General features: G+C 36.4%; 1 protein-coding gene across 18 annotated transcripts in view; it reads right to left on the minus strand.

Moving 5' to 3' along the window:
- LOC144974815 (uncharacterized) overlaps nucleotides 1-25,984 on the minus strand; it is a 109,335-nt gene that overhangs the window by 4,483 nt on the left and 78,868 nt on the right. For 5 of the 18 annotated variants that reach the window (XM_078918114.1, XM_078918120.1, XM_078918112.1 and 2 more), the window contains 8 exons: nucleotides 17,835-17,960; nucleotides 17,339-17,401; nucleotides 16,675-16,737; nucleotides 16,377-16,439; nucleotides 12,430-12,528; nucleotides 8,384-8,456; nucleotides 6,963-7,122; nucleotides 6,023-6,076 (listed from right to left, as the gene is read on the minus strand). In XM_078918114.1, coding sequence (XP_078774240.1) covers nucleotides 6,023-6,076; nucleotides 6,963-7,122; nucleotides 8,384-8,456; nucleotides 12,430-12,528; nucleotides 16,377-16,439; nucleotides 16,675-16,737; nucleotides 17,339-17,401; nucleotides 17,835-17,960 — 701 coding nt within the window. The remainder of the gene's footprint in view (nucleotides 1-6,022; nucleotides 6,077-6,962; nucleotides 7,123-8,383; nucleotides 8,457-12,429; nucleotides 12,529-16,376; nucleotides 16,440-16,674; nucleotides 16,738-17,338; nucleotides 17,402-17,834; nucleotides 17,961-25,984) is intronic. The other 13 variants (XM_078918119.1, XM_078918113.1, XM_078918118.1 and 10 more) reach the window with 3 other exon arrangements.

The raw sequence follows: 25,984 nt of genomic DNA on the forward strand, positions 1-25,984 counted from the left end.
AAAATAAACACAACCCTTTCATTTGCAAAGATTTAAAAAAAAACTGAAACTTGCAACATTCACTCAAGTTCATACCAATGCTGCAATCTGCAAAAGACAATTCGACCAAAGCTGTTGATGTTCATTAAAGTTGTAATTCATTCTTCCTGACTGCTGCGATTATATTTCTGCATCAGTAAATTTGAAACATTTGCTGAAATTGTCACTGCTTTCAATGTCTAAATTTTATGATGACTTTGAAAATAAAATTCTACCATTGCAAATTAATGTTTTTGTCTATAAATTGAGCATTCTATGAATGAAGTTATTGTAAAAATAGTCATATCATTCAATTCTAGATCATGCAGATTTAAACTTTTCCTCCCAAATGAAATCCAATACGTACACAGAACAAATCGTTCAGGTGTTTGGATCATCATGCTCAAGTTTTAAAAAAAAACATTGAAAAAAACTCCAAAGCCTTTTAACTTATGTGTATACATGAATAGGTAGAGAGATAAATAAACAGTCAGTGGCCATGTGAAACATAGTCTTGTCTTCTAACATTGTCAAGAAATGATGAATGTGGTCTCCTGGTGACCTGATCGCTAAGAGTGTAAGTAAGACATAATATGAGGTATATTTCAGAATTAAGTTTCCTTGTCGTGCTGTACTCACATAACATTATGAATAACCTTGTATTTGGTATCAAACGAAACTTTATACAATAACCTATTAAGAATAGGAACTACTAAGTTCCACAGACATCGGCATTTAGTGTACCCAATGGTCAAAGATGGTGATCAGTGGCTGTTTGTCAAAGGCCATGATTGCATTCCTTATCACCTCTTGAATCTGGTCCCCGCCTTCAAATCGTTGACCTCGAAGCATTTCATTCACCTTAAGAAAGAGCACATGGGGCAAGATCAGGTGAATAGGACAGGTGTTCCAACAATTCCCACAAGTAGCCCTCAAGAATCTCGTTCACAACTCATGACTTGTTTTTGCTCTTCTGTCAACAATTGAGGCATCCACTTTGCGAGCACCTTTTTTTTGCCAAGTTTGTTAGTCAATGTTCTGTAAACACTTGTAATGGAAACACCAACAAGTTCACTTATCTCCCTATAAGTTCTTGAATATTCTTCCACAACTCTTGTTCTCACAACAGAATCACAAGTGACAACAGGAGGTCTCCCAGTGTGTTCCTCATCCTGCATGTCAGATCTCCCATCTTCAATTTCTCTGACCCATCTTCTAACCGTTTGAATTGAAGGATCATTGTGCTCCAATACTTTACAAAGGTCTCCGTGTATTTTGACAGTAGACTTGCCGAGAATAGTTGAAAATTTGATGACAACCTGAACATCGTTGCGTGAGAAGGTTGCATCAATGTTTTGCTCTGTCATTCTCCTTTGATTATGCTTGGACAAGAAGCAAACGTACAACAAACTTGACATCAAAATTCCTTAGATTTGACATCATATTGCCTCAAATTTTGGTAGTTATAGGTTGTTTTCGCGAAGTTATAGAAGAGGGAAACTTAATTCTGAAACATCTTGTACATAAACTACCCTACTTGACTCGAGTGTAATCAATTATGTTGCTATAGACAATGAAATACAAAAAAATTGACTGTCTAATATATAATTCTGCATGAGGAGATTTTGACATAAACAAAGCATTTGTCTTCTCATTTTGTCATTTTGTTTACTTTAAAAGAATAATAGATTGAGACAAAAGTTCATATACGAGGGCTCTTTCATAATTAACCGAAAAATGCCTGTAAAATCCGCGTTTTTTATGCTATCAACAAAATTCTTGCACGTGTTCATACCTTGACTCGTCCTTCATTTCTCTACGTAACAGCCAAGTCTGTCGACACACTTCTGCCAACGCCGCACCATGGAATAGATACCCTCTCGGAAGAAATTTCCGTCAAGGTTTTGTAGCCATTTCCGCACATGGTCAACAAGCTCTTCATCGACATCAAAGCGCTTTCCTGCCAGCTCACGTTTCAGTGGCCCAAAGAGGTGATAATCAGATGGTGCGAGGTCTGGACTGTGTGGTGGGTGTGGCAAAATCTCCCATCCATATTTCTCTAGCCAACCTTGCGTCACTCGTGCTGTGTGGGGTGTAGCGTTGTCGTGTTGCAAAATGACCCCGTTGGTCAACTGCCCTGGGCGCTTTCTGCGAATGGCCTCCCTAAGCTTGTCAAGAGTTTGGCAGTACCTTGCAGCATTGATTGTTTCTCCAGGTTGTAAGGTTTCGAACAGAATAACACCACGACTGTCCCAGAAAACAGTTCTCATTATTTTCTTTGCTGACCGCATGACTTTGAATTTCTTCGCGACAGGTGAGGATGGATGTTTCCATGTCATCGAATCTTGCTTTGTTTCTGGGGTGCAATGGTGCAACCAAGTCTCATCACCGGTGACTATGCTGTCAAGAAAAGTCACATCGTACCCTAGAAAGTCTCCGCCGGCGTTGGCAGTATGCCCGTGAACCCTGCGTGAGCTCTTGCTTCTTCTCAAAAGTTCCCTGCAGATGTCCAATCTTTGTTCTTTACGATTGTCTGTCAATTGCTTAGGAACCCATCTTGCGCTGACTTTTCTGTAGCCAAGTTCATCAAATACAATTCTATGGGCAGAAGTTTCCGAAATTTCAAGACTGCTTGCGATTTCATGAAGTTTCAACCCCCTGTCTTGACGAATAAGCTCATCAACTCGCTTCACATTGTCTTCTGACGTCGCAGTTATCGAACGCCCTCTCCCTTCCCTGTCTGTCAAGTCAGAATGGCCGGCTTCAAACAAATTACACCAGTGATAGACTTGTGTACGGCTTATAACATGCTCACCATATACACTCTGAAGTTCTTTATGAATTTCGGTAGGATTCAGACTTTTGGCATTCAAAAAACGTATGACAGCTCTGATTTCCTCCTTTGACCAAGTTTCAAGGTGGGCCGCCATCTTTAAAATCGTCTAGAAATTAATTGTGCAAAATGATGCACTTCATAATTTCTGGGAATATCCGTAAGGAAATAAGGAATATCATGTCTTTTACAGAATTAAAAAATCTCCACTGGTTGCTGAGCAATGGGCATTTTTCGGTTATTTCTGAAAGAGCCCTCGTATTATATCAGCTAACCTACTAGGCTAAGATTTCCAAATTTTTAAATGAAAAAATGGTTAATAAAACTGATAATTTTTGTAATTTGGTATGAAAAATGTAATGACCCCCATCCCTTTTGAAAAATTGGAGAAGGCAGTGTTTGATAAAAAGATGAAAAGTTTCTGAAGTGTGTTCTCCCCCCCCCCCCCCCCCCCCTCTCTTTTTTTCTTTTTTTTTTTTTTTTTTGTAGTTTTCTACCTGCTTTGTCAGACACTGCAGTATCTCATATATATTACACGAGGAGAGACAAGCATTGTCATTTTAGGCCACTTTTGAGAGAAATTTCTTGGAATGACCAAATTTTAAAAATTCACAATTGCTCGCAGTTTTATCAAATAAAATTCTCATTAATGAAAAAAACAACTGATGCAGCAATTTGGCTTTAAAATGTCTCATGTCTCAATTGTCTCTGCGATATATGTTTGTGTTGAGTATAGAGCTCATAGCTTAACTGCTTGCTCGCCAATAAATGTTCCTGGTGTTTGCGTATTGACCTCATGACCTCAAAATAGTGGTGGATAGCATCAATTGTAGAGCATCCCTCTAGTGGCCAGGTCGGGTCCTTGGTTCAACTCGTGATTGCTGCAAAAGTTTTCATTCTCTTTGACTGCTGGCACTTCTCTGCTCACTTCTTTTCTTATTATCAATTTGACCTAACTGATTCTGATATGTAAATAGTAAACTGCATGGAAGGAATTTTCTACAGATGTTCAAGGCATAGTTCAATGGTAGTGGACTTTTTTACAGGAAATAAATAAATTGTTAACGAATAATAAATAAAAACAAATACCAATTTTAACCTGAATCTATGAATAGTGTTACAATATTCAATTTTTTTAAAAATCAAAATTTAATACTTATCATAAATCCCCATTACAAAGAATAATTGAAAAAAATATTAATGAATCAAGAGGGGAAAAAAGGACATGTTAATTGTTTTTTTTTTATAAATAAGCAAAAGAGAAAGAAAAAAATAAATGACATCAAACACACACAAAAAAAAAGTAAAGAAACAAGGAGACCCCTTCCCTTTTAAAAAAATAATTAAATATATAAATGAATAAATAAATTAATAAATAAACAAAAAATAAACAGATAAAATAAAATTTATGTCAATTTTTAAAAAGTCCTGAAATCCATAATATATGCATTTAAAAATAATCAAAACAAGACTGCATAATGTAAAAATATGATAGAATGCATATGCCTTGACCATACAACACATAAAAGATTATAGAAGCAAATAGAAAAAGAATGATGACAAAACGGAAACTTATTCTCAGGCTGTAGAGATGACATTATGCACAATAGAGATGCCAACCATATATGTGCTGATTTGGCAAAACCTGCCGGATGTCGCACAGGCTAGTTTTGAGATACAAGCGAATAAACTCATTAGCGGCATGATTTTCGTGTTTTCACTTCATCGTTTTATTATATATCCAACTACATTCTCGGAAAAGGATTTTACAATTTAAAGCTTATAGATAATTCGAGCTCTATCGAAAGAAATACCTACAAAATTGACATAAAATCTGCCTCTAAGGTAGGGGGTTTCAATTCAGCAACCCCAACATATCACATTTCATTCTTTTTGTCATTGTTCGCCCTTTGAAATGCAAGTCTGTGCGCATGAATACAAGCTCCCATTGAGTCAGTATAACAACTGCACAAAGCTCTAAACAAAACCAAGTAAAGCGATTAGCAATAGTCCAACATTCCATTTACTGTCGTGTGTGAAATATTATGTCATCAGTAAAATCATGCGATTGATGTATTTTTCTTTCAATTTTATATTACATTTTACAATATTATCAGATATTTAAAAGTTGATATCAAAATCTGAAAACAAAAATAAAATCACGAATGACATAATATCTGAGAGAGCAACCAGCCAGTGAGGATGAAGCCACACAAGAACCTCCTCCTCCTAAATTATCAACCAAGAAGGGCAAAAAAGGGGGGATATAAAAGTCAAAAACTTTTTTTTGTGTTACGGAAGGGCTTTATTTATTTTTGAGTATAAATGTGGTGTGCAAGTGCTGTTGTGATGAAAAGTAACTGTATTTTAAACAGTTTGTAGTATTTTGTCTTTAAAAGAAATTTTATCCGTTTAAAATATTTTTGACCCTTCTCCTTTAATATGTGAATAACTTTGGCCCTAATTTAGATAATTACAAAATTCAAACTGCATTTTGTCCAGTAATGGTGACTCTATTCGAATGTGTAATAATATTTGATTTGGATTTTACCAACATCCGAAGGGTTTTGCCAGATCACTACACATATTATCAACAACAGCAGTACTGGTATCCTTTCCGTCTCTTAAGTGTGTTAATGCTAGGTAGGGAATGATGATGGTATATTCACATTTATATAAAATAACATCCTTAATCAAGATTTTATTTCCTTTCCGCTCCCCCTCCTTCCCCCCCCCCCCCCCCCCCCCCCCCCTCTCTCTCTCTCTCTGAACATGATCAAAAACGAGATTAATTCCATTTCCATGGCTCTGAAGGAGAACAATGAGTGGAGCATGAGCTATGTTGATAACATAATACGAATGGTATTATTCTCTATTGTCTTCTGGCACTTCTCTATTCAGTGTATTTCGTGTTATTTGGTCCTAACTGACTATATTTGTTGCTGACTGGGAAAAGGGCTTGATTCAACATAGTCCTTGCTAGGTATGTCGCTCTCTTTAGAAGCTGTTTATATTCATTTTTGTTGATGAATACTTATGAGGAAAATGAAATGGTTGGCATCTCTGAAGCAGGAATGAACAACAAACAAGTCTACGATGGAAAGGGGGTGGGGGGTGTGAGCCACCAAGCGGACAACAATGTCTACAGAAGGTTGCCATGTATGTTTGTACCTTTCCCTGGAAAGAAGATGAAGATGATTGGGCCCCATCAGAACTGTTTGAAGTCTGAGGGAGTGGAGAAGGCAGATGTCGAAATTTATTACTGTTTATTATTCCCGTAGGGAGGTGGGGAGGGGGGGGGGGGAGAGAGGGGAGGGAGAGAGAGAGAGAGACAGAGAAAGAGAGAGAGAGACAGAGAGAGTCACAGAGAGAGAGAGAAACCAGGTCAATCTGGTATCAACTCATGATAAACCAGTCAAAGAGAATTGAATTGAAACCCCAAATTATCAGAATGTCCAGGTTTAGGTACATTGTATTATAAGTAACTACATTACTATATTATAAGAGCACATTATTTGACTAATTTTGTATAATTTAGAATTAAATCCATATTCTATTTCAGTAAGATTTGATTATAATATAAAATAGAATCTAAATTCAAATCTAATTTTACTAAATTCTATAATTTAGACTTCAATTCTCATTTCCTAGGTTGACACTAAAATTAAACCAGATTGAATGGTTGCTCACATTAAGACTTGATGTACAATTCAAGCGCAAATAAAATGAATTTAAGGAATAAAAGTTTCCCCCCATTCCTTCCTTTTAACCAGTTTATTGCCGTACTCTGGAAAAATATGTATTTAAAAATTTGGCCAGAAAACTCATCCTTTGAGGTCCCTGGTTTGAGAGTTTTTACCAAGATGAGAGGTCATTTAAATCGATCGATATTTGAAGGACGAGTTTACTGGCCAAATTCTTAAATACGAGTCTTTGCAGAAAAAGTCAGTTAACTGGTTAATTATCATCAAAATGAATGAGTAAATGGTTTGGCTGTCTGTGTGTTTAGAGGTTTGTATTGCAGTGTCTCACATCAAATTTTAACTAACGGCTCAATAATAACAGTAAAAAAAAAAACCCCAGCAAACCACAAGTGCAATGTGTGCCTCACCTCTTGGCGTACAATGTGTGCATCCTTCTGTGCGTCTGTAAGGTTGAGTTTCCAAGACACCTCACTGGTCTCCAGCTTGACTTTGAGAGACTCTAGGTGTTTGTACGACTCCTGTAGCTTGTTGTACTCTGATGACAAGTGTAGGTTCTCCTTTCGAGACCTGGTGGATGGTTGGAATCGGACATTTTAAAAAATATGTTATACTAGTTGTCACAACATAAAACAGGAAATATAACAAGACTATTCACAGAACTGCTTTGTGGTTATGATTTTTCTGGCACTGGCAGCCCTTTAAGGTCACTTGTACACAAGAGATCTCGAGTTAAGCCACACTTGCATGTGATCAAGAATAGAAGAGTAAATGAAGAGGGAACAAAAGAGGATCCAAGAGCAATCCATCTGTGTCTAGTCTGAAACCACCTAAAATTTCACTCAGACACAAGTACTGAATCCAAGACATGTTTTTGATTCACCATTTCCATCCACGTATTTCAAACAACAACTCATTCATAATGGTAAAACAAATGCAAATATGAAATAATTGGGTGGTTGCTTCCTCATGAAGTATGGGCTAGGGATAAAATAATGACTCTTTATGAAGAATAAAATGGCCATACCAGTAGATCAATACAAACTTATGTGTAGTATAATATAAACTAGGAAGTCTGGATATCAAACTTCTAATATTTCTCTATCTAATGTTGACAGTCATCTTGACATATTTTTCCCAGATAGGTTTCGTTTATGGAACAACTAAACAACTTGTATCAAGCTTGAGAGCAATATTGCAGGGCTGCCAAGTTCAGAAAGTCAATATGAGGGACATTTTGAGGTAGAATGAGGGACAAATGAGGGATGGAATAATAGGTACACACAGATACACATACACACAAAAACATACTTCCAAAATTAAATAGGGACAGTAGCCAACAGTGGGACAATAGTACTACCAATTGGATGTGGTTTAAAATATCTCGGTCATTGACCCAAGTATTGGAGGCCTCATATAATGATACCTCATGACCTCCCTAAAATATAATATTACCTTACATACACTTTGAAGAGACTAATCAGACACAGAAAATGTTTATTGATGGACCGTATAGGTTGATATCACAGTCATATTCTCATAATACTATCAGCAACTGGGCTGAAATGCAGGAAACGGGTCGGATCAGCGGGACAGTCCTGCATGATGCAGGGCGTTTGGCATCCTTGATATTGAGATCTTTGAAGATGTGCCACAAACTATAAGGAAAGTATCAATTTTATTTTTTTTTTTCTTCTGGAGCACACATCAACAATAATACTCAATCGGTTACTTGAAGAAGAATTCCAAAGACAATAAATAGTCGCTACTTACAGCATGGGTGATAATGGGTGAGTATAATGAAATGTGTTTATTAATACAATCAACTTACATTTTCATTTCAGCTTCAATTGCTTGAATCCGTTTTCTAAGATTGGCACATTCTTCCTTTAATGCTTGATATTCTTAATAAGAGAGAGAGAGAGAGAGAGAGAGAGGGGGGGGGGGGGGGGGGGGGGGAAGTCAAATTTAAGTACAATAAAAATTTCCAAAAATATGCATTACAGGAAGTGAAGATAAGATTCTGATCTCAGTATCTGGTATCTCTAGGGGAAAAAACTCTTGTTGGTAGAAATGAATGTCATGAATATATTATGTGGTCAAGTTATATAACTCTCCCCTTTGGATCGGAAGGGCCAGGGTTCAAGACCTGTTCTGAGCGGTGCATAGTTGAGTGCTTGGAAAAGACTCTTTACTCACATTCTCTCACCGTACTCAGGTGGAAAATGAGTACCTGGCCTATATAAATATTCTTGTTTTTATAATTTACATAGCACAATACATGGTTGCACATGCTGTATCAATTCCCAAACAGGCCATTTGAGACAACTTTTCAAATTGTACAAGTTGCCTATTAGACACTTTTTTTGTAAGAGCTCAAATATGTCACACCTTAAAGCCAAACATTCATTCAAACGACAGAGAAGAGTGAAATAGTTAGTGCAAAATATCTTAACCCAGGACACAACACTGTCACCCGTTTTGTTTCTGACCACATTCAAATTCACACTACTCATCCATCAAAACCTTAAAAATTAGTTTATAATATGAAATGAGATTAGGTGACCTGTTTCTTTTTTGTGTTTTAACTATCTATATTTAAAGGAACAAATACAGTTTGTTGCAGAATCTCACTTATTTCTCTTTTACTTGAATTAACACGTTGAAATAAATACAATGTGCAATAAATAACAATATTTTTTTTTTATATAATAATAATAATAATAATAATAATAATAATAATAATAATAATAATAATAATAATAATAATAATAATAATAATAATAATAATAATAATAATAATGATAATAAAAATAATAAACCCTTCCCATCTCTTTCTTTCCAACAAATTTGATCCAACAATGCTTATTGGATACATAACACAATATGATGTGCATGAGAATCAAATTATGTGTAGGGGGTGGGGGTTGGAGGGGTTTACATAACATGTTAGTGTTTAATATGGTGGTCCAGTGATCATTGCCTAAGATCCAAATGGTCAAGAACAAATACAAATAAAAACCCCAAAACCAGAGAGAGAAAAATGTGGTCATAACCAAACACTGATTAAAGACTGAAGAAGAAACGAGGGTTTGAAAATTTTGCTCTTGAAAACCATTATCTCCTTTATTCCTCTCATAACAGTGTATTGTGTAGGTCCTTTCAGAGCCATTAGGCCCATGGAGCCAGAGTTTATCCCGGTTTCTATAGCGTGAAATGGACAATAGCATGAAATGGACAATAGCAATTGTTTGCTAACCTTTGGATAGGACGGTAGTCTATTGCAAAGTACTTTCCACCACATCTAATAGACCCAGCTACCCAATCACTGTTGGGTGGACAGGAGGATCAGAAAAAAACCTCACTGCACCTGGAATCGATCTCGGTCCCTTTGATTGTGAAGAGAGTGCTCTATCAACTGAGCTGTTGGGACCTCCATAAAGGAGAGATGGTTTACCAAAACATCTCTCACAACAAGATAAATCCATCCCTTTGAGCAAAACGCTGCAGGCAGGTCTCAGGCCAAACTAATAAATGATCTCGTTCCAATGGAGGGAACGATTAAGAGCAGCACATGAACACAGTCTATAAGTAATGAGCAGGTTGTCCTATGTTACAAGATATTCTAAAGTGTATCCGGTTTGCGATATCAATAAACCCTGAAATATCCAAAACACCTCCTCCCTTATGAGAAGTAGAATAGAATTCACAGCACCATCCTACATAATGACAAGAAATAGTAACATATCTGCTATCAAAACAATTGTTGATTTTGGCCTAGTCTTCTGCCTCTTCTATTTGGAACTCTCTTCCAATTTCTTTAAGAAAATGCAATACATAAGCCATTTTAAAGATAAATATTAAAGTCTATTTTATCAGAAAATCTTTGACATATTAAAACCAGTTTCCGTTATATAGTCTATTTATCTTGGTATGAATGTCTTAGGCATGTTTTGTGAGTGTAATTGTAGCATTATTTGTATTGAAAAGGTGCCTAGGTCTGGTTGTATATGATTTACATTATTATTATTATTCAGTGCTGATGGTGACAAAAAATGAAAAAGGAGGATTATTTTGAACATTTGCCTATAAGCCCCATTTTTACTGCATTCACTGCCACCTTTAGAGAAATTGAGATGATAAATTATCATTGAAATATGAAACGGAAAAATAGTAATTGTTTGCTAACCTTTGGATAGGACGTAAGTCTATTGCAAAGTACTTTCCATCACATCTAATAGACCCAGCTACCCAATCACTGTTGGGTGGACAGGAGGATCAGAAACAAGAAATTATCTAGCTAACTTCGTAAGAGTGAGAAACTGCACCTGTATGTTCCACCACACATCAACTCTCTCAAAATCGCGGTTATTTATTAGTCTAACATAAATGCTGTGAACTGAAACTGAGACTAAACTGGTATGTAAGGGGTTTGAGGAGATAGCAATAGTGTGAACTCATCGATCCATCATCCTGACACGAAGAAGAAGAAGAAGAAGAAGAAGAAGAAGAAGAAGAAGAAGAAGAAGGAGGAGGAGGAGGAAGAGGAGGAAGAGGAGGAGGAGGAGGAGGAGGAGGAGGAGGAGGAGGAATAGGAAGAGATGGAGGAAGAGGAGGATCAGGAGGAGGAGGAGGAATAGGAAGAGATGGAGGAAGAGGAGGATAAGGAGGAGCAACATGAAGAGGAAGAGGATAATGAGAAGAGGAGGACGAAGGGGTCAGGAACAAAAACAAAAAATAGGAGGATAAATAGGAGGATGGAGGAGGAGGAGTAGGGAAGGAGGATAAAAGAAACAAGAAAAAGCAGGACAAAAACAAGAGGAAAATATCAATTTTAAAATAAAAAAATAAAAACAGATTTCTCTTTATTCATCCTCAAGGGAAATTTCTCTTGAGAAAAGACAATAATAACTCTGGTGTCAGTTGTAGAGCATCTCTACTAGAGAGCAATACTGGCTAAGTTTCTTGGTGGAAATGAAATGGCAAAAGCAGAGCTCAAACCTGGTTTCTTTACGTGGAAGTGCCATACCTTATTCACTAAGCCGTCTCACTCCCTAGAGTAGCAATGAAACTTTCTAAACAGTTGGTTTTAGAAAAGTGCATCCAGCATTTAAATAATTCTGACAAATGTTTGACTGCCAGCCTCGTGAAATGCTCTTTATTGCAAGTAACTAACATTCATGCCATGCCTCTATTGATCCTTTCAAAAAGGAGACCAATTTTTACATAAGAATATTGAAACAGCACTGGCATTGTTTGTTACTATATCCGTGCTTAGAAAAATTCAATAGTGAGGAAAATAACATAAGACAAATTGGTAAAACCTAGACGGATAAAAAAAACCACCCCTCTGATGACAGATACACCAAGTCACAAGATGTAATCAAAGATGGAACTCCTCGACAGGGACACCCTATGCTAAGAAAACAAAGACTCCTCACCCATACCAAATTATAAAATACATAGAGACTTGAAGGGAAAATGTTTCACCTATTCAAAGGAAAAATGATAAGCAAGCGACAGACTATCTACACCATATTTATGAATAAATCTTATAGAACTAAATTTGACAGAAAATATAGCTGGGAATTGAAACTTATAGTTCTTGGCTGCAAAAAGAGGGGTATTCTTCATACTGATGTGATCTCCATAAACATTTAGAATATTATTAGAATGCAAAATATTGTATTCTCGTGAACTAATCAAATATGTCAACAGAAAAATAAAACACGGTTGAAATTCCATTCTAATGGGTAATTCAGAAGTGATATTCCCATCCATGATAAATTCAACGCCAAGATTGTAGCCCACCATCAAATGTCCTCCTCCTGTTCCTTTTGACTATGTGAAGCGTCCATGCAGCAATTCAATGATTACCTTTGCTTTTTGGAGTGAGCCTATCCGAGTGACCAAGACGTGGAGATTCCCTTCGATTGCGCTCAGACTCCAGCTCATCTTGCAAGTGCCTTAACTTGTCTGATATCAAAGATGACGTTGTATGTGCAAAGGTGGGGTAAAAAAGAACGAGGAGAGTGAAAATGTAGCCGAACAAGAAGAAAATGACATAATCAATAGAAAGAGACTTAAATGTGAATAATGGCTTTTATCTTAAATAACAAAATTGTGGTCAATTTTTTTTCTTTAGATTAATAGCTCCGATTATTGTCATACCAAGTGATTATGAAAATTAATCTTAGAAAAATCAACAGAACTCAAAACCAGGGGGGGGGGGGGGGGGGGGAATGAAAGCCAAAAGCAGAAAGATTTTTTTAAACAAAAGATAGACAAAACCAGCATGCATGGTGACTAGAAAAGGAAACTTATTTTTCTACTTAATGACAACACCCAGATAAATCATCCAGCTATGGACAGGACAGAGACGAAATCAAAAACTTTATGTGAAAATGTGAAATACAACAAAATTAAGAGAAAATTTTATCTAAAAAAAACATAACAAAAGCAAAAAGCACAGTGCTTACAGTGTCAACAGATAAGACACTATGTAAGGAGATTTCTCAGGTAAATTATCTCTTATGGCATAGTACAATACAACGGAATGACAAAGGTAAGAGGAAAGCATGCAACAATGAAAGCAAAGAGCAACAACATCAATTAATCCGTTAGTTTTCCAAGGTATTTGGTCATTATTTTGATTTCTTTCATTAAAAAAAATAAGAAAAAAAAAATAAGGGAAACTGTAAAAGTGTAATACACAACTCTTTTAGTTTATAAAAGATGTTCAGCCGGTTATCGTTGTCACCAAACACGTTTTTATAATGAATAAAAGCCAATGCTTCAGTTCATCTTATCTATGCTGCATTATAATTCTTGCCATTATTTTGTTTCTGCTTAAAATCTCTGACGTATTTCAAGTCTCAAATGCTTGGGGGGAGGAAGATAAGGGGAACAACATCTCCCATATAATTCATCCTACATTTTTTTTCAAATTTGTATTTTTAAACATTTCAGAATTTACTTAGAAGACAAAAGATTTCTCCCATTACCCTATAAAAACATTCTCTTTAATGCACCCGAACTCTATACCAAAAAGTGTCTTCAATAGAACCTGGTGGACGGGAACATAACCATGGGTCTCGGACATTCGTCAAAATGTAATCAATGACATTGAGTGATAAACAGAGCAGACTGCACAGGTTTTACCATCGATGGTATGTGTCTAAGTAAAATACCCACTGTTCTATCAACTTGATCAATAGAACCAACACAGAAAACTTTGTGTAAACTTAAACATTAATAATCTGATCGAGAAAATCATGTGATAACTAGTCACCTATTTGGCGATATAAAAACAATAACAATAATCAGAGAGAGGTTGAGTTCATTCATGCTACTGTTTATGAACAATCTATTATGTTTGTCCGAGCACATGTGAAGGTGTGTCACAAACTCCATGTTTCCATTGGTCAAAAATCTATTGGTTAATTAGTCAATACAAGAATAGTCTTATTCCTTCCAATCGTTTCTTCTCTAAATTTAGTGCTAAAGTGAGGAAAACAGTATGCAACACATATGAAGGCGGTTGGATTTGAGGCAGAAACAGGGAGGGAGGAGGGAATATCAAAAGATGACAATTCTATTCATTTGTTGCAAAATTATTAGTACTCTCTCTCTCTCTCTCTCTCTCTCTCTCTCTCTCTCTCTCTCTCTCTCTCTCTTCCTCTCTCTCTCTCTCTCTCTCTCTCTTCTCTCTCTCTCTCTCTCTCTCTCTCTCTCTCTCTCTCTCTCTCTCTCTCTCTCTCTCTCTCTCTCTCTCTCTCTCCTCTCTCCTCTCTCTTCTCTCTCTCTCCTCCTCTCTCTTCCTTCTCTCCTCTCTCTCTCTCCTCTCCTTCTCTCTCTCTCCTCTCTCTTCTCTCCCTCTCTCTCTCTCTCTCTTCCTCTCTCTCTTCTCTCTCCCCCTCTTCTCTTCCTCTCTCCTCTCTTTCTCCTCTCTCTCTCTCTCTCTCTCTCTCTCTCTCTCTCTCTCTCTCTCTCTCTCTCTCTCTCTCTCTCTCTCTCTCTCTCTCTCTCTCTCTCTCTCCACTCACTCAAAATCCTCCAAACCAGAGTAACATAACATTGCGCAGCACAATTCTCGTGTAAATAGACGGCCAAAAAAAAAAAAAAAGTAAAACAAGTAAATAAATAAATAATCAATGCTTAAACAAAGCTTTTGCATTTGAAAATAAATTGACTTGGAGTAAACTGTATACTCCACTCAGTTTTATTGGAATTTGAACTTTAAATGCATTTCTTCTACAGTAAGCTGCCGAATCTGTCTCGTGCCTTTTTTTTTTTTTCAAATTAAAATTTCAACCTAAATATGGATGTCAACTCGTCAGATTCTTGTCTGCATCCGGGATTGATCTCGGTACCTTTACATGTGAAGCAAGTGCTCTACCAACTGAGCTATTGGGACCCCCATGCAGAAAAATAATAGCATAAAAACCAAACCAGGATTAAATCATGAGGGTACAATACACAATTTACACACTAAGCTAGATTTTACATAACATTAATATTATATAAAAATTATATTAAGAAGTGAAACAGTGAATCATGCCACAGCATAAATTAAAAGAAAAAGAAATTAAAAAAAAAAAAATTATTAGACATTTAAAAGTTAGCCAAATCCCAAATGAAATTATTTGACTTTTCTTGAGGAGACCAAAAAAAAAATTATAACAGCACTTTACAAGGGGTCCCAAGCCAACAGCAACATTTAACATGAAGAATGAGACATGTTGCCTGAAAGGCGAAAATTTTTTTATTTTTTTTCAACAGAGAAAAGGTTGTTTTGTTAATGGCCAGGTAATCATTTTATATTTATACCTGAATACAGTGAGAACCATCGTGAAGTACATAGATCATGAATAAAGCATGGAATTGCAATAAATAAATGTGCACACCACAAAAGCAAAAAGCTTTTCTACAATCATAGGAGACAAAAAACATCATTAAATACTAAAAAGGAACAAAATAATAAAAATAGCAAATAAAAAATTCTTGCTCATTGTGGGAATTGAAAATCAACGTTTCTTGGGGGTGGGGGTGAGAAACAAAACATTGAAAAGCATGTATTTTGAAAATACAGATATGAGCGAGCTTTTTAAGAACTTTATTTCAAAATGGATGGAAAATAATGCGTTAATGGTCTTACTTAGAAAACAGTGAGCACATTTAACTAATTCTGTCTAAATCTGAGTAACATACAAAATATTGATGGATCTGATTAAAATGTCTATATTCTGTAAATGTAAAGCACTTTGAGATGCCATTTAATGGAAAGAGCTATACATATTTTTACTATTATCATCATCATCATTATCATTAGCTTTATTATTATTATTGTTATTATTATTATTATTTTTATCATTATTGTTCTCAATTATAACAGTTTTAGTATAAAACCTCTAAAAAGTGGGAAATTCCCAGTTTTATGTTGAAAAATTTAATCACATTTTAAACAAACAAAAAAAGGAAAATAAAAAGGAAAGGGGGGAAAGCTGCATGCTTTTGAAAATAACAAAGATTAATCTTCATAAAGTGAGTGAAGTAGTTATTTCTTAAATACAAAATGATTTATAAAGAAAAAAAGAGAGATTTTTTAAATAGGAAAAACGAAATTCCAAGCATCGTCTTATGACTCATGTGATTGCATTCTACTTTAAAATATATTTATAAAGAAAACATTACACTGACAGATTCTGAGAGATTATTAGTTAACTAGATTAGGATAAAATGACTATTCCATACCAATGCTATATTCAAACTATAAAAGAAATAAAATAAATAAATTTAAAAAAAAAAAAAGAAAGTGTGTTTACCTTTTAAATGTTCAGTTTCGTTGTGGTTTTGCTTGGCACTCTGCTGTGACGTAGCAAGCTGCACTGTAATGATTGAGACAAAATAAATCAATTATAAATAAATAAATGTATTGAAATAAAGCATAGGTTGTATCATAACAAGATCAATAATGCCATGGCTAGATTTTCTTAAATTCATTCATATTCTCAACCACAATAGAATGATGATAACACATTCAAAAGCAACAACAATAGGAAACGTAAGAAAAACAATAAATCCTTTGAATTTCGATATATTTCATAAGTCTCTCTGACTTACTTTTTGCATCTTCCAGTTCTTGTTCAGTGGTTTTGTTCTTTACTTTTTCCCCTTCCAATTGTCCTGCGAGTAAATAAATTAAAGAACAAATATGATAAATCCATTAGTCAATACATATATCAACACAATCATCAAAAGACATTGCTTGCAAGTGATGAACATTCAAATAATATTTTGATTTAAGTCTTTGGTAACATTGGAAACAGGGATAGAAGAACAATAGAGCGATAGAAGGAGGATGAGAACAAAAATGAAGAGAACAGGAAGGGAAATTGAAAATCTGCAGAGAGGAATTCAAGCACCTGGAATGTTTCACATCTCAGTTTGAATAAATAATTAACACTCATACAAGTTTTCATCATCTTATTTTTTGACACTTACTCATCCATGAAAGTTACAAATGTGAGAATGTGAGTCAAGTCTTTTTCCAAGGACTCAACTTTTCACCACCCCAGAGAGGGACCCAAACCAGGGATCTACAAGTCAGAAACTGAGTGTCCTATCACAAGACTAGAAAGCCACACATAATCTTATTGAATGGATGGGCTACAAATATCTCAACAAAGTTCACATTATTTCAATTCATTAAATATTACAAAAGCCTATATGCCATACAAACAACACAAATTTTATAAAATAATGCAGGATTTCATTTATTTCTCACCTCGCAGATCAAGGATTTCCTGCTTGACATCCTGAGTGAGACCTTCAGCTTTCTTAATTTGATCTGGGAAATGAGGAAGGGGAGGGTGGGGGATTTGAAGTCACATAATTCATCAAGTGCACTATAATGCAACTCTAAAAGTAAACTTCACCATTAACGTTAACTGATGTTGGTGATGCTGAGTGCAGTCAGTGGCCAATGCATGACAATATATTATGTAGATTAAAGATGAAATCATGACCTCATCATTGACTCTATGGCAATAAAATGCCTGACTTTTGGTGATGAAAGATATAGTAAAAGGACAAGTATAGAAGAAAGAAGAAAAAAAATGGCATCTATCTAGCAGCACAAATGAAATGAAAACTTGGGTCCTTATGGTTTGTTGGGAGAATATTATATAAAGCTTTGTGAATCACAGCATGCTTGAAACCTTAGAAAATGTGTTTTTAAAAAAGCTTATTTATCTGACTATTTACATGACAAAATATCAGACCTTGTAGATCCAGGATAATGTCAGATTTCTCCTTGACATCTTGTTCAGCCTCCAACAATTGTGTCTTCAGGGAAGAAACTTCATCCGAACTCCTCCTCAATTTGGTTTCTGAAAGGTCTTTCTCCTCTGCAAGATGAAGGAAAGGAATATAAAATTGAAATACATTAATCCTCTTATGTTCAAATCAGTATGAATAAATTTGGATGATATCATAATGAAATATTGACTAGTCCTGATTATTAATGATATTTTGAAGTTGTTTAAATCAAAATCTGCATGGAATCATTAGGTTACAAAGAGATCGCTGTCTGGGAGACTGATGCTCTTTAAAAAAACACTTCTTTTAAAAATATGCTAATGATGAAACTGTTAGTGAGAAGATGACAACTAAATTGATAATGGAGATGTTAATGATGATGACGTCCATGATGATGATGATGATGTTGATGGTAGCTAGAGTAACCAATGATGAAACAAAATATAAACAATAGTAATAAATATTAAACTTCATAAAATGCACAATTAAAAATTGAAACATCAAAAGCATGCAAGAAGAGAAGATAATGGTGAAAAATAAGCAAAGAGCCAAGTTTTCAGTTTTTAAAATGCTGATAAATAACTATTTGGAATGTTTCTTTGTTTTTGTTTTTAAGGGTTTTACAGCGTTTGCAACACATTTAGGTAATTTCAGCGCCAGTAAAAAGGAAGAAAATTGTATAGTAAAAACATTCTAGATGTACAATTAAAAGGACTTGAAGAAAAATGTAATGTATTAAGAAATTAATGATGAATGAATGAATGAATGTACGAATGACGAGTCACTTTTGTAACTCTTGTGACTGTATGGAAACCTTTGGTGAAAAGAGCAACGTCTTCCGTTGTAAATAGAAAACGAATAAGCTGTGTTTTGGTGTTCCATTGATTTATATCTCTTTTTATCATCACCATCTTACCAAAAATACAACATTGGCGACGAGGATCAACAAGTAAGGTATTAGATTTAACCTTCCTAGACCATATTTCAAGCAAACTAAGATGAATTTCGGCCAGATAGAGCAGTTTGACGTTAGCAAAGAGTCCTTCTCGGAATACTTCGAAAGAGTAGAACTATACTTCGTGGCAAATCAGATCGAAGACGAAAATAGACAAACTGCAATATTCCTCACGATTATCGGTCCATCAAACTTCAGGCTACTAAGGAATCTGGCTACACCAAGAAACATCAAAGAACTAAAACTAGATGAACTTTGCCAGCTGATGAAAAATCACTTCGAGCCAAAACCATTGAAATATGTGCAACATACCCGGTTCGAAAATAGGATCAGGGCACCAACAGAATCCATCAATCAATACATTGCGTCACTGAGGCAACTGAGTGAATACTGTGAATTCGGCACAACACTGGATGAACGTCTGTGCGAGCGACTGGTGAGGGGGATCAATGATGAAAAGATTCAGCGCAGACTACTTTCTGAGACTGATCTCACATTCCAGAAAGCAGTCACAATCGCCCAAGCTGTGACCACATCAGAAACAGGAGCAAAAGATTTGCTAACAACAGGCCCCCACCAAGACCATAAGATACACCATCTTCGTCAACACCGCTACAACAACAATGACCACGCCAACAAACCTAAACACAAAACTTTCACCAACCCGAGTTCAACGTCACAGTCTCACACATCATCGAAATGCCAACGCTGCGGCAGTGACCACCGAGGCACTCCGTGCAAATGGATCAACGCGAAGTGTTTTCATTGTAATAAAGTGGGGCACCTGTCCAAGGTATGTAAATCGAAAAACAGACCCAACCACCAACCTCAGCATCATAAACCATCGTCACACACAGCTAAAAGCGACACTAAGAATCATCGATCGTATTATGTATCAGAAGACCAAATTCACCATCAACATCATCACAATGTCGATCACCCTGAACCAAATGCATACGACCTTTTCAACATGGAACAGGACTTAAAAACACACACACCGGTGTGGATACCGCTTCAAATCGAAGGGAAGGAAGTGTCATTCCAGCTTGACACAGGCGCATCAGCAACTATACTACCGAAAACAACATACGACAACTTATTGTTACATACACCTCTAAAACCATCAACTGTTGTCCTGAAAACATATACAGGAGACACCGTACAGATTTGCGGACAATGTCGCGTGAATGTCCAGTACCAACAACAGCAAGCAACCAACCTGCCTCTACTCATCGTTGAAACCGCTGGTCCACCACTACTTGGAAGAAACTGGTTGGAGACCATCAAACTCAACTGGAACAACATCTTCCACACCAACGCTAAAACACACGCACAGGAACTCCAATCAATCGTTTCCAAATACAACGTGTTCAACGACAATGCTGGGTTACTAAACAACCACACCCAACACATCTTCCTGAAAGAAAACGCCACACCCATCTTCAAAAAAGCACGCCATCCACCATTTGCTCTTCGGGACAAAATTGAAAGAGAATTACAACGTCTAGAAAATAACAACATCATTGAGAAGATCAATTACCCAGACTGGGCAACACCAATCGTACCCATTCTCAAATCTGATTCGACACTCCGCATATGTGGGGATTATAAAGTGACCGTCAACAAAATGGTTGCAAAGGAAGAACATCCAATTCCGAGGATAGAAGAGTTGGCCAACAGGCTTGCACATGGTGAGAAGTTTTCAACCATCGACTTCAGCCATGCGTATACTCACCTTCTTCTCGACCCTGATAGCCAAAACGTCACGACGATCAACACGCATCGTGGTCTTTATCGCTACAAACGACTACCATATGGCATATCTTCGTGCCCAGCCATCTTCCAACGGGTAATGGAATCTGTCTTCAAGGATATCCCAAACACGGTGATCTACTTCGACAATCTGTATCTCACTGGCGCCAACGATGCACAACACTTCGAAACACTTGAAGCCGTGTTGAAGCGCTGTGAAGAAAGGGGACTGAACGTAAAAAGGGCTAAATGTGAATTCCTGCAGGATGAAATCGATTTCCTTGGATACCGCCTCACGAAGAATGGCATCGCTCCACAATCTAAGAAAATTGAAGCTGTACGAAAGGCACCTGCACCAACCTCAATCCAGGAACTACGAGCCTACCTTGGAATGATCAACTACTATTCCAAATTTCTACCCAACATATCACACCGTCTTGCACCACTATACGATTTACTAAAGAAAGGAAGCACCTGGAAATGGACATCAGCTGAGCAATCAGCCTTCGACGAGTCGAAATCGTGTTTAATGTCCACGGAGCTACTGGTTCATTTCGACCCCAACATCCCTGTTGTCGTTACCTGCGATGCCTCACCAAGAGGCGTATCAGCGATTCTTTCGCACTGTTTCAACAATGGGAATGAACAACCTATCGCATTTGCTTCCAGATCGTTGGATAAAGCAGAACGAAATTACTCCCAACTGGACAAAGAAGCGTTATCTATCATTTTTGGATTACGAAAATTTCACAAATACGTTTTTGGACGACATATTACGATCAACACCGACCATAAGCCACTATTGGGTCTTTTCGGAGAAAACAAACCATTACCTGATCACGCATCATCGCGAGTACAGAGATGGGCGGTCATTCTGAGCGCGTACGACTACCAACTGAAACACATCCCAGGTCAACGCAACAACGCAGATGCACTCAGTCATCTACCTCTGCCTGAAGTAGCAGCACCTACGCCGTTTCCTGAAGATCTTCACCAGATCTTCCAGGTCATCGACAACCTACCCATCTCCAGTACCACCATCGCATCGGAAACCACCACTGACCCTGTACTTCGTCAGGTGTATAAAATCGTCGCACATGGTCATCCATGGCCCACTACAATTAGCGAACAACTTAGACCCTATTTCGCACGCAAGCTCGAATTGAGCATCGACAATGGATGTCTGCTGTGGGGTACGCGTATCATCGTTCCAACGTCTCTTCAACGGGATATTCTTTCACTTATCCATGAGGATCACATCGGAATTGTTCGGATGAAAATGCTTGCCAGAAGTTACGTGTGGTGGCCCAAAATTGATATGGATATCGAATTCTGTGCGAAATCGTGTGCCAATTGCCAGAGTTTTAGGAACGTACCTGCTCACTCACCCCTACAATCATGGAACTGGCCAACCAAACCCTGGAGTCGTCTTCACATTGATTTTGCTGGCCCATTCTTAGGTCATATGTTCTTAATTATTGTGGATGCGCACTCTAAATGGCTAGAAATTCGCATTATGAAACGGATTACCTCAGCGGATACTATTTTTCAACTTCGTCATGTGTTCGCAACTCATGGATTACCCGATAAAATTGTTTCGGACAATGGTCCATCGTTTGTCAGCGAAGAGTTTCAAAATTTCCTTCGGTTCAACGGCATAGAACACATCAAATCGACACCATACCACCCATCTACAAACGGCCTAGCTGAAAGAGCAGTTGCCACCTTCAAGTCGGCGATGAAGAAAATGAACAATGGTAGTGTTCCTGAATGCGTAAACAGATTTCTTCTGAAATACAGATCAACGCCACAAACAACTACAGGCCTCACCCAGCTGAACTGTTGCTTGGTAGAAAATTAAAGACTCGTTTGGATTTAATTCATGATCAGGTGCACAAAACTGTTGAAAAGAATTTGGACTGTCAGAAAACTTACCATGACAAACATTCTCAGTTTAGAGACTTTACCATTAATGACAATGTTTTTGTTAAAAACCAAGGCAATACCAATCCATCTGACCCAAAATTTTTGCCTGCCAAAATTGTTGCAAAAACAGGTCCCATGTCTTACAGAGTTCAAATGTATGAAACTGATCAAGTTAAACGCTTTCATGCAGATCACATTATCCCAACTCATGTTGATCTTGATGCTGGGGCATCTTTTTTCTAAAGAGGGGGAAGGGGAAATAGACACTGAACAAATGGGTATGAGTAATGCAATGAATAGCAAACCAGTTGACTTGGCAGATCAGTCAACACAACCCACGACTACTACTTCTACCACAGATGAGTCAGCAGATGATGAAAACAGTCTGACGCCGACCACATCTGAAAGTAATGTTCGAACCACACCGGTGTTGAGAAGATCACACAGAACAATTAAACCACCAGAAAAGTTAACTTTGTAACTTTACCATGACCATTTCTTGCTCAAGGGATTTGAGCCACTTATCTTTATAAATTGTTATGTGACCTTGTTTCGTCACTTGTTCTTTATCTCTCATCAAACAACTTCTAAATTTATGATAGTCGGTAAGAAACTCACCCATCACAATAACTATTAATAATTTTGCAGAGAAAATCAGCAACACCTTACTTTATGAGATATATATTCACCTTAACTTTTATTTCTGTATTAGCATTATTTAAGGTTGGGGGAATGTAATGTATTAAGAAATTAATGATGAATGAATGAATGTACGAATGACGAGTCACTTTTGTAACTCTTGTGACTGTATGGAAACCTTTGGTGAAAAGAGCAACGTCTTCCGTTGTAAATAGAAAACGAATAAGCTGTGTTTTGGTGTTCCATTGATTTATATCTCTTTTTATCATCACCATCTTACCAAAAATACAACAAAAAAGTAAGACAAAGAGGAAGGGTTCAAATAGGGAACAGATGTAGATTCCACTGATACACTATCAGTGCACTTAGTTTGAGATTACCGAAAAGTCTCAGCCAGACAGCAGCACAAGCTCCCATGAAGAGGAATACACTCAAATGTTTACAAATCATATGTCAAAATTAAAAAAAAATTACATTACATATCAGAGAGATGATTTACAAGGAAAAAAAATATCATCTTCAAAAACTATAACTATACATTCGACTGTTTCTCTCCCTGCCAAGGACACCGGCCAGGGTTAGGACAAAACTAAGTAATCTCATTCCAAGACATAGACAGAAAGCAATTGGAAAACAGAAACAGTGGGATAGAAGACACAACAAGTACCTCCCTGCCCACTATTGGAGGTCGGGAACCCCTCCCAGAATATTTGGAATCCAGCATTGTAAATTGTACAAGAAAATTACTAAGGTTCACATTCAAGTCATCATCCAAAAAGTCTGTTCCATGCTGTTATTGGAAGAAAATAATTCCTAGAAATAGGAAAGATTGCAATCAAGCAAGCAAGAAATTAGTAGTTGAAGATGATCTAAAAAATTAAATTTTCTGTCAGAATAAAAACAAGAGGCCTTGTAAACAGGAAAGAATATACCAAAATAACAAACATAAGCCTGCATTTTCATTTCAAAATCCAAATTTTAAGGGGTGGAAAAAAACCCTCCAAAAAAATCCAACGACATTTATGAACAAAGTATTAAAATGATCTGGTGGTAAGAGACATATTCACTTCCTAGTTTTTTAAAAATTTAATTTAAAAAATAAAAACCCTTATGGTGGGTAGGAAAAAAACATGATTTAAAGGGATCCAAAATGCAGAATTCAGACATATTTTATTTTTTATTTTTTTAATCTGTTCATATACCCATTTTATAAAAATAAGTGGCAGGTTTGAACTTAGATACGGCAATGAGATTTTGAATTGAAATAAGAGAGCATGTTCACCAAGTTGGTTTGTCATTGAGGGTAATGTAATTCGGGGGAGCAAAATATAAAATATTAACAATAACAATTACATTTTCTACTATAATCAAAGCTAGACAGAAGGAGAACATTACTCCAGAAGGAAGAAATGAAAATAAAACGAATAAATATAAAAATACAGGAATTCTGGAGAGAGAAAAAATTCACGTTTTTTAAAGTAATGATGATTATGTAGAGTAATGAAAATGCATTCAGAAAAATACATTTCTGAATCTACAGTTTGCTGTGAATCATGCAGCTTATCTAACATGTAAAGAGCTAGAGCTCATATTACATGAGATGTTGACGCTATATAAATACACAAATAATAGTACTATTATTATTATTATTAATTCTTCTTCTTCTTCTTCTTCTTCTTCTTCTTCTTCTTCTTCTTTTTTTCTTCTTCTTCTTCTTCTTCTTCTTCTTCTTCTTCTTCTTTTCTTCTTTCTTCTTCTTCTTCTTCTTCTTCTTCTTCTTCTTCTTCTTCTTCTTTTCTTCTTCTTCTTTCTTCTTCTTCTTCTCTTCTTCTTCTTTTCTTCTTCTTCTTTCTTCTTCTTCTTCTTCTTCTTTCTTCTTCTTCCTTCTTCTTCTTCTTCTTCTCTTCTCTTCTTCTTCTTCTTCTTCTTCTTCTTCTTCTTTTCTTCTTCTTCTTCTTCTTTCTTCTTCTTTTTCTTCTTTTCTTCTTCTTCTTCTTCTTCTCTTCTTCTTCTTCTTCTTCTTCTTCTTCTTCTTCTCTTCTTCTTCTTCTTCTTTTCTTCTTTTCTTCTTCTTCTTCTTCTCTTCTTCTTCTTCTTTTCTTTTCTTCTTCTTCTTCTTCTTCTTCTTCTTTCTCTTCTTCTCTTCTTCTTCTTCTTCTTTCTTCTTCTCTTCTTCTTCTTCTTCTTCTTCTTCTTCTTCTTCTTCTTCTTCTTTCTTCTTCTTCTTCTTCTTCTTCTTCTTCTTCTTCTTCTTCTTCTTTCTTCTTCTTCTTCTTCTCTTCTTCTTCTTCTTCTTCTTCTTTCTTCTCTTCTTCTTCTTCTTTCTTCCTTCTTCTTCTTCTTCTTCTTCTTCTTCTTCTCTTCTTCTTCTTCTTCTTCCTTCTTTCTTCTTCTTCTTCTTCTTCTCTTCCTTCTTCTTCTTCTTCTTCTTCTCTTCTTCTTCTTCTTCTCTTCTTCTTCTTTTCTTCTTCTTCTTCTTTCTTCTTCTTCTTCTTCTTCTTCTCTCTTCTTCTTCTTTCTTCTTCTTCTTCTTCTTATTATTATTATCATTATTATGATCGCTTCGGAAGAAAACACCTCGCTGTCGCATGAAGGCTGGTGAACGCGCCTTTCAGCATTCTGGCCCAAGGTTGTGGAATTTACTACCACTAGAGATACGTTCTTCGTCTTCACTAGAGGAATTCAAGCGTCGATTGAAAACATTCTTATTCCGACAGGCTTTCTTTTGATTATGTGTATAATTAGCGTTGTTTGTGTACTGTGTTAGGGCTTAATCTATGTTATGCACCCAGAGCCCTCCTGAAGAAGGGATGTTTGGCGCACTATAAATCTATACCATTA

This window comes from Berghia stephanieae, chromosome 6 (genome assembly GCF_034508935.2).
Source record: "Berghia stephanieae isolate SIO BIC M18660-M18661 chromosome 6, UCSD_Bste_1.3, whole genome shotgun sequence".
NCBI classification, from domain to species: domain Eukaryota; kingdom Metazoa; phylum Mollusca; class Gastropoda; order Nudibranchia; family Aeolidiidae; genus Berghia; species Berghia stephanieae.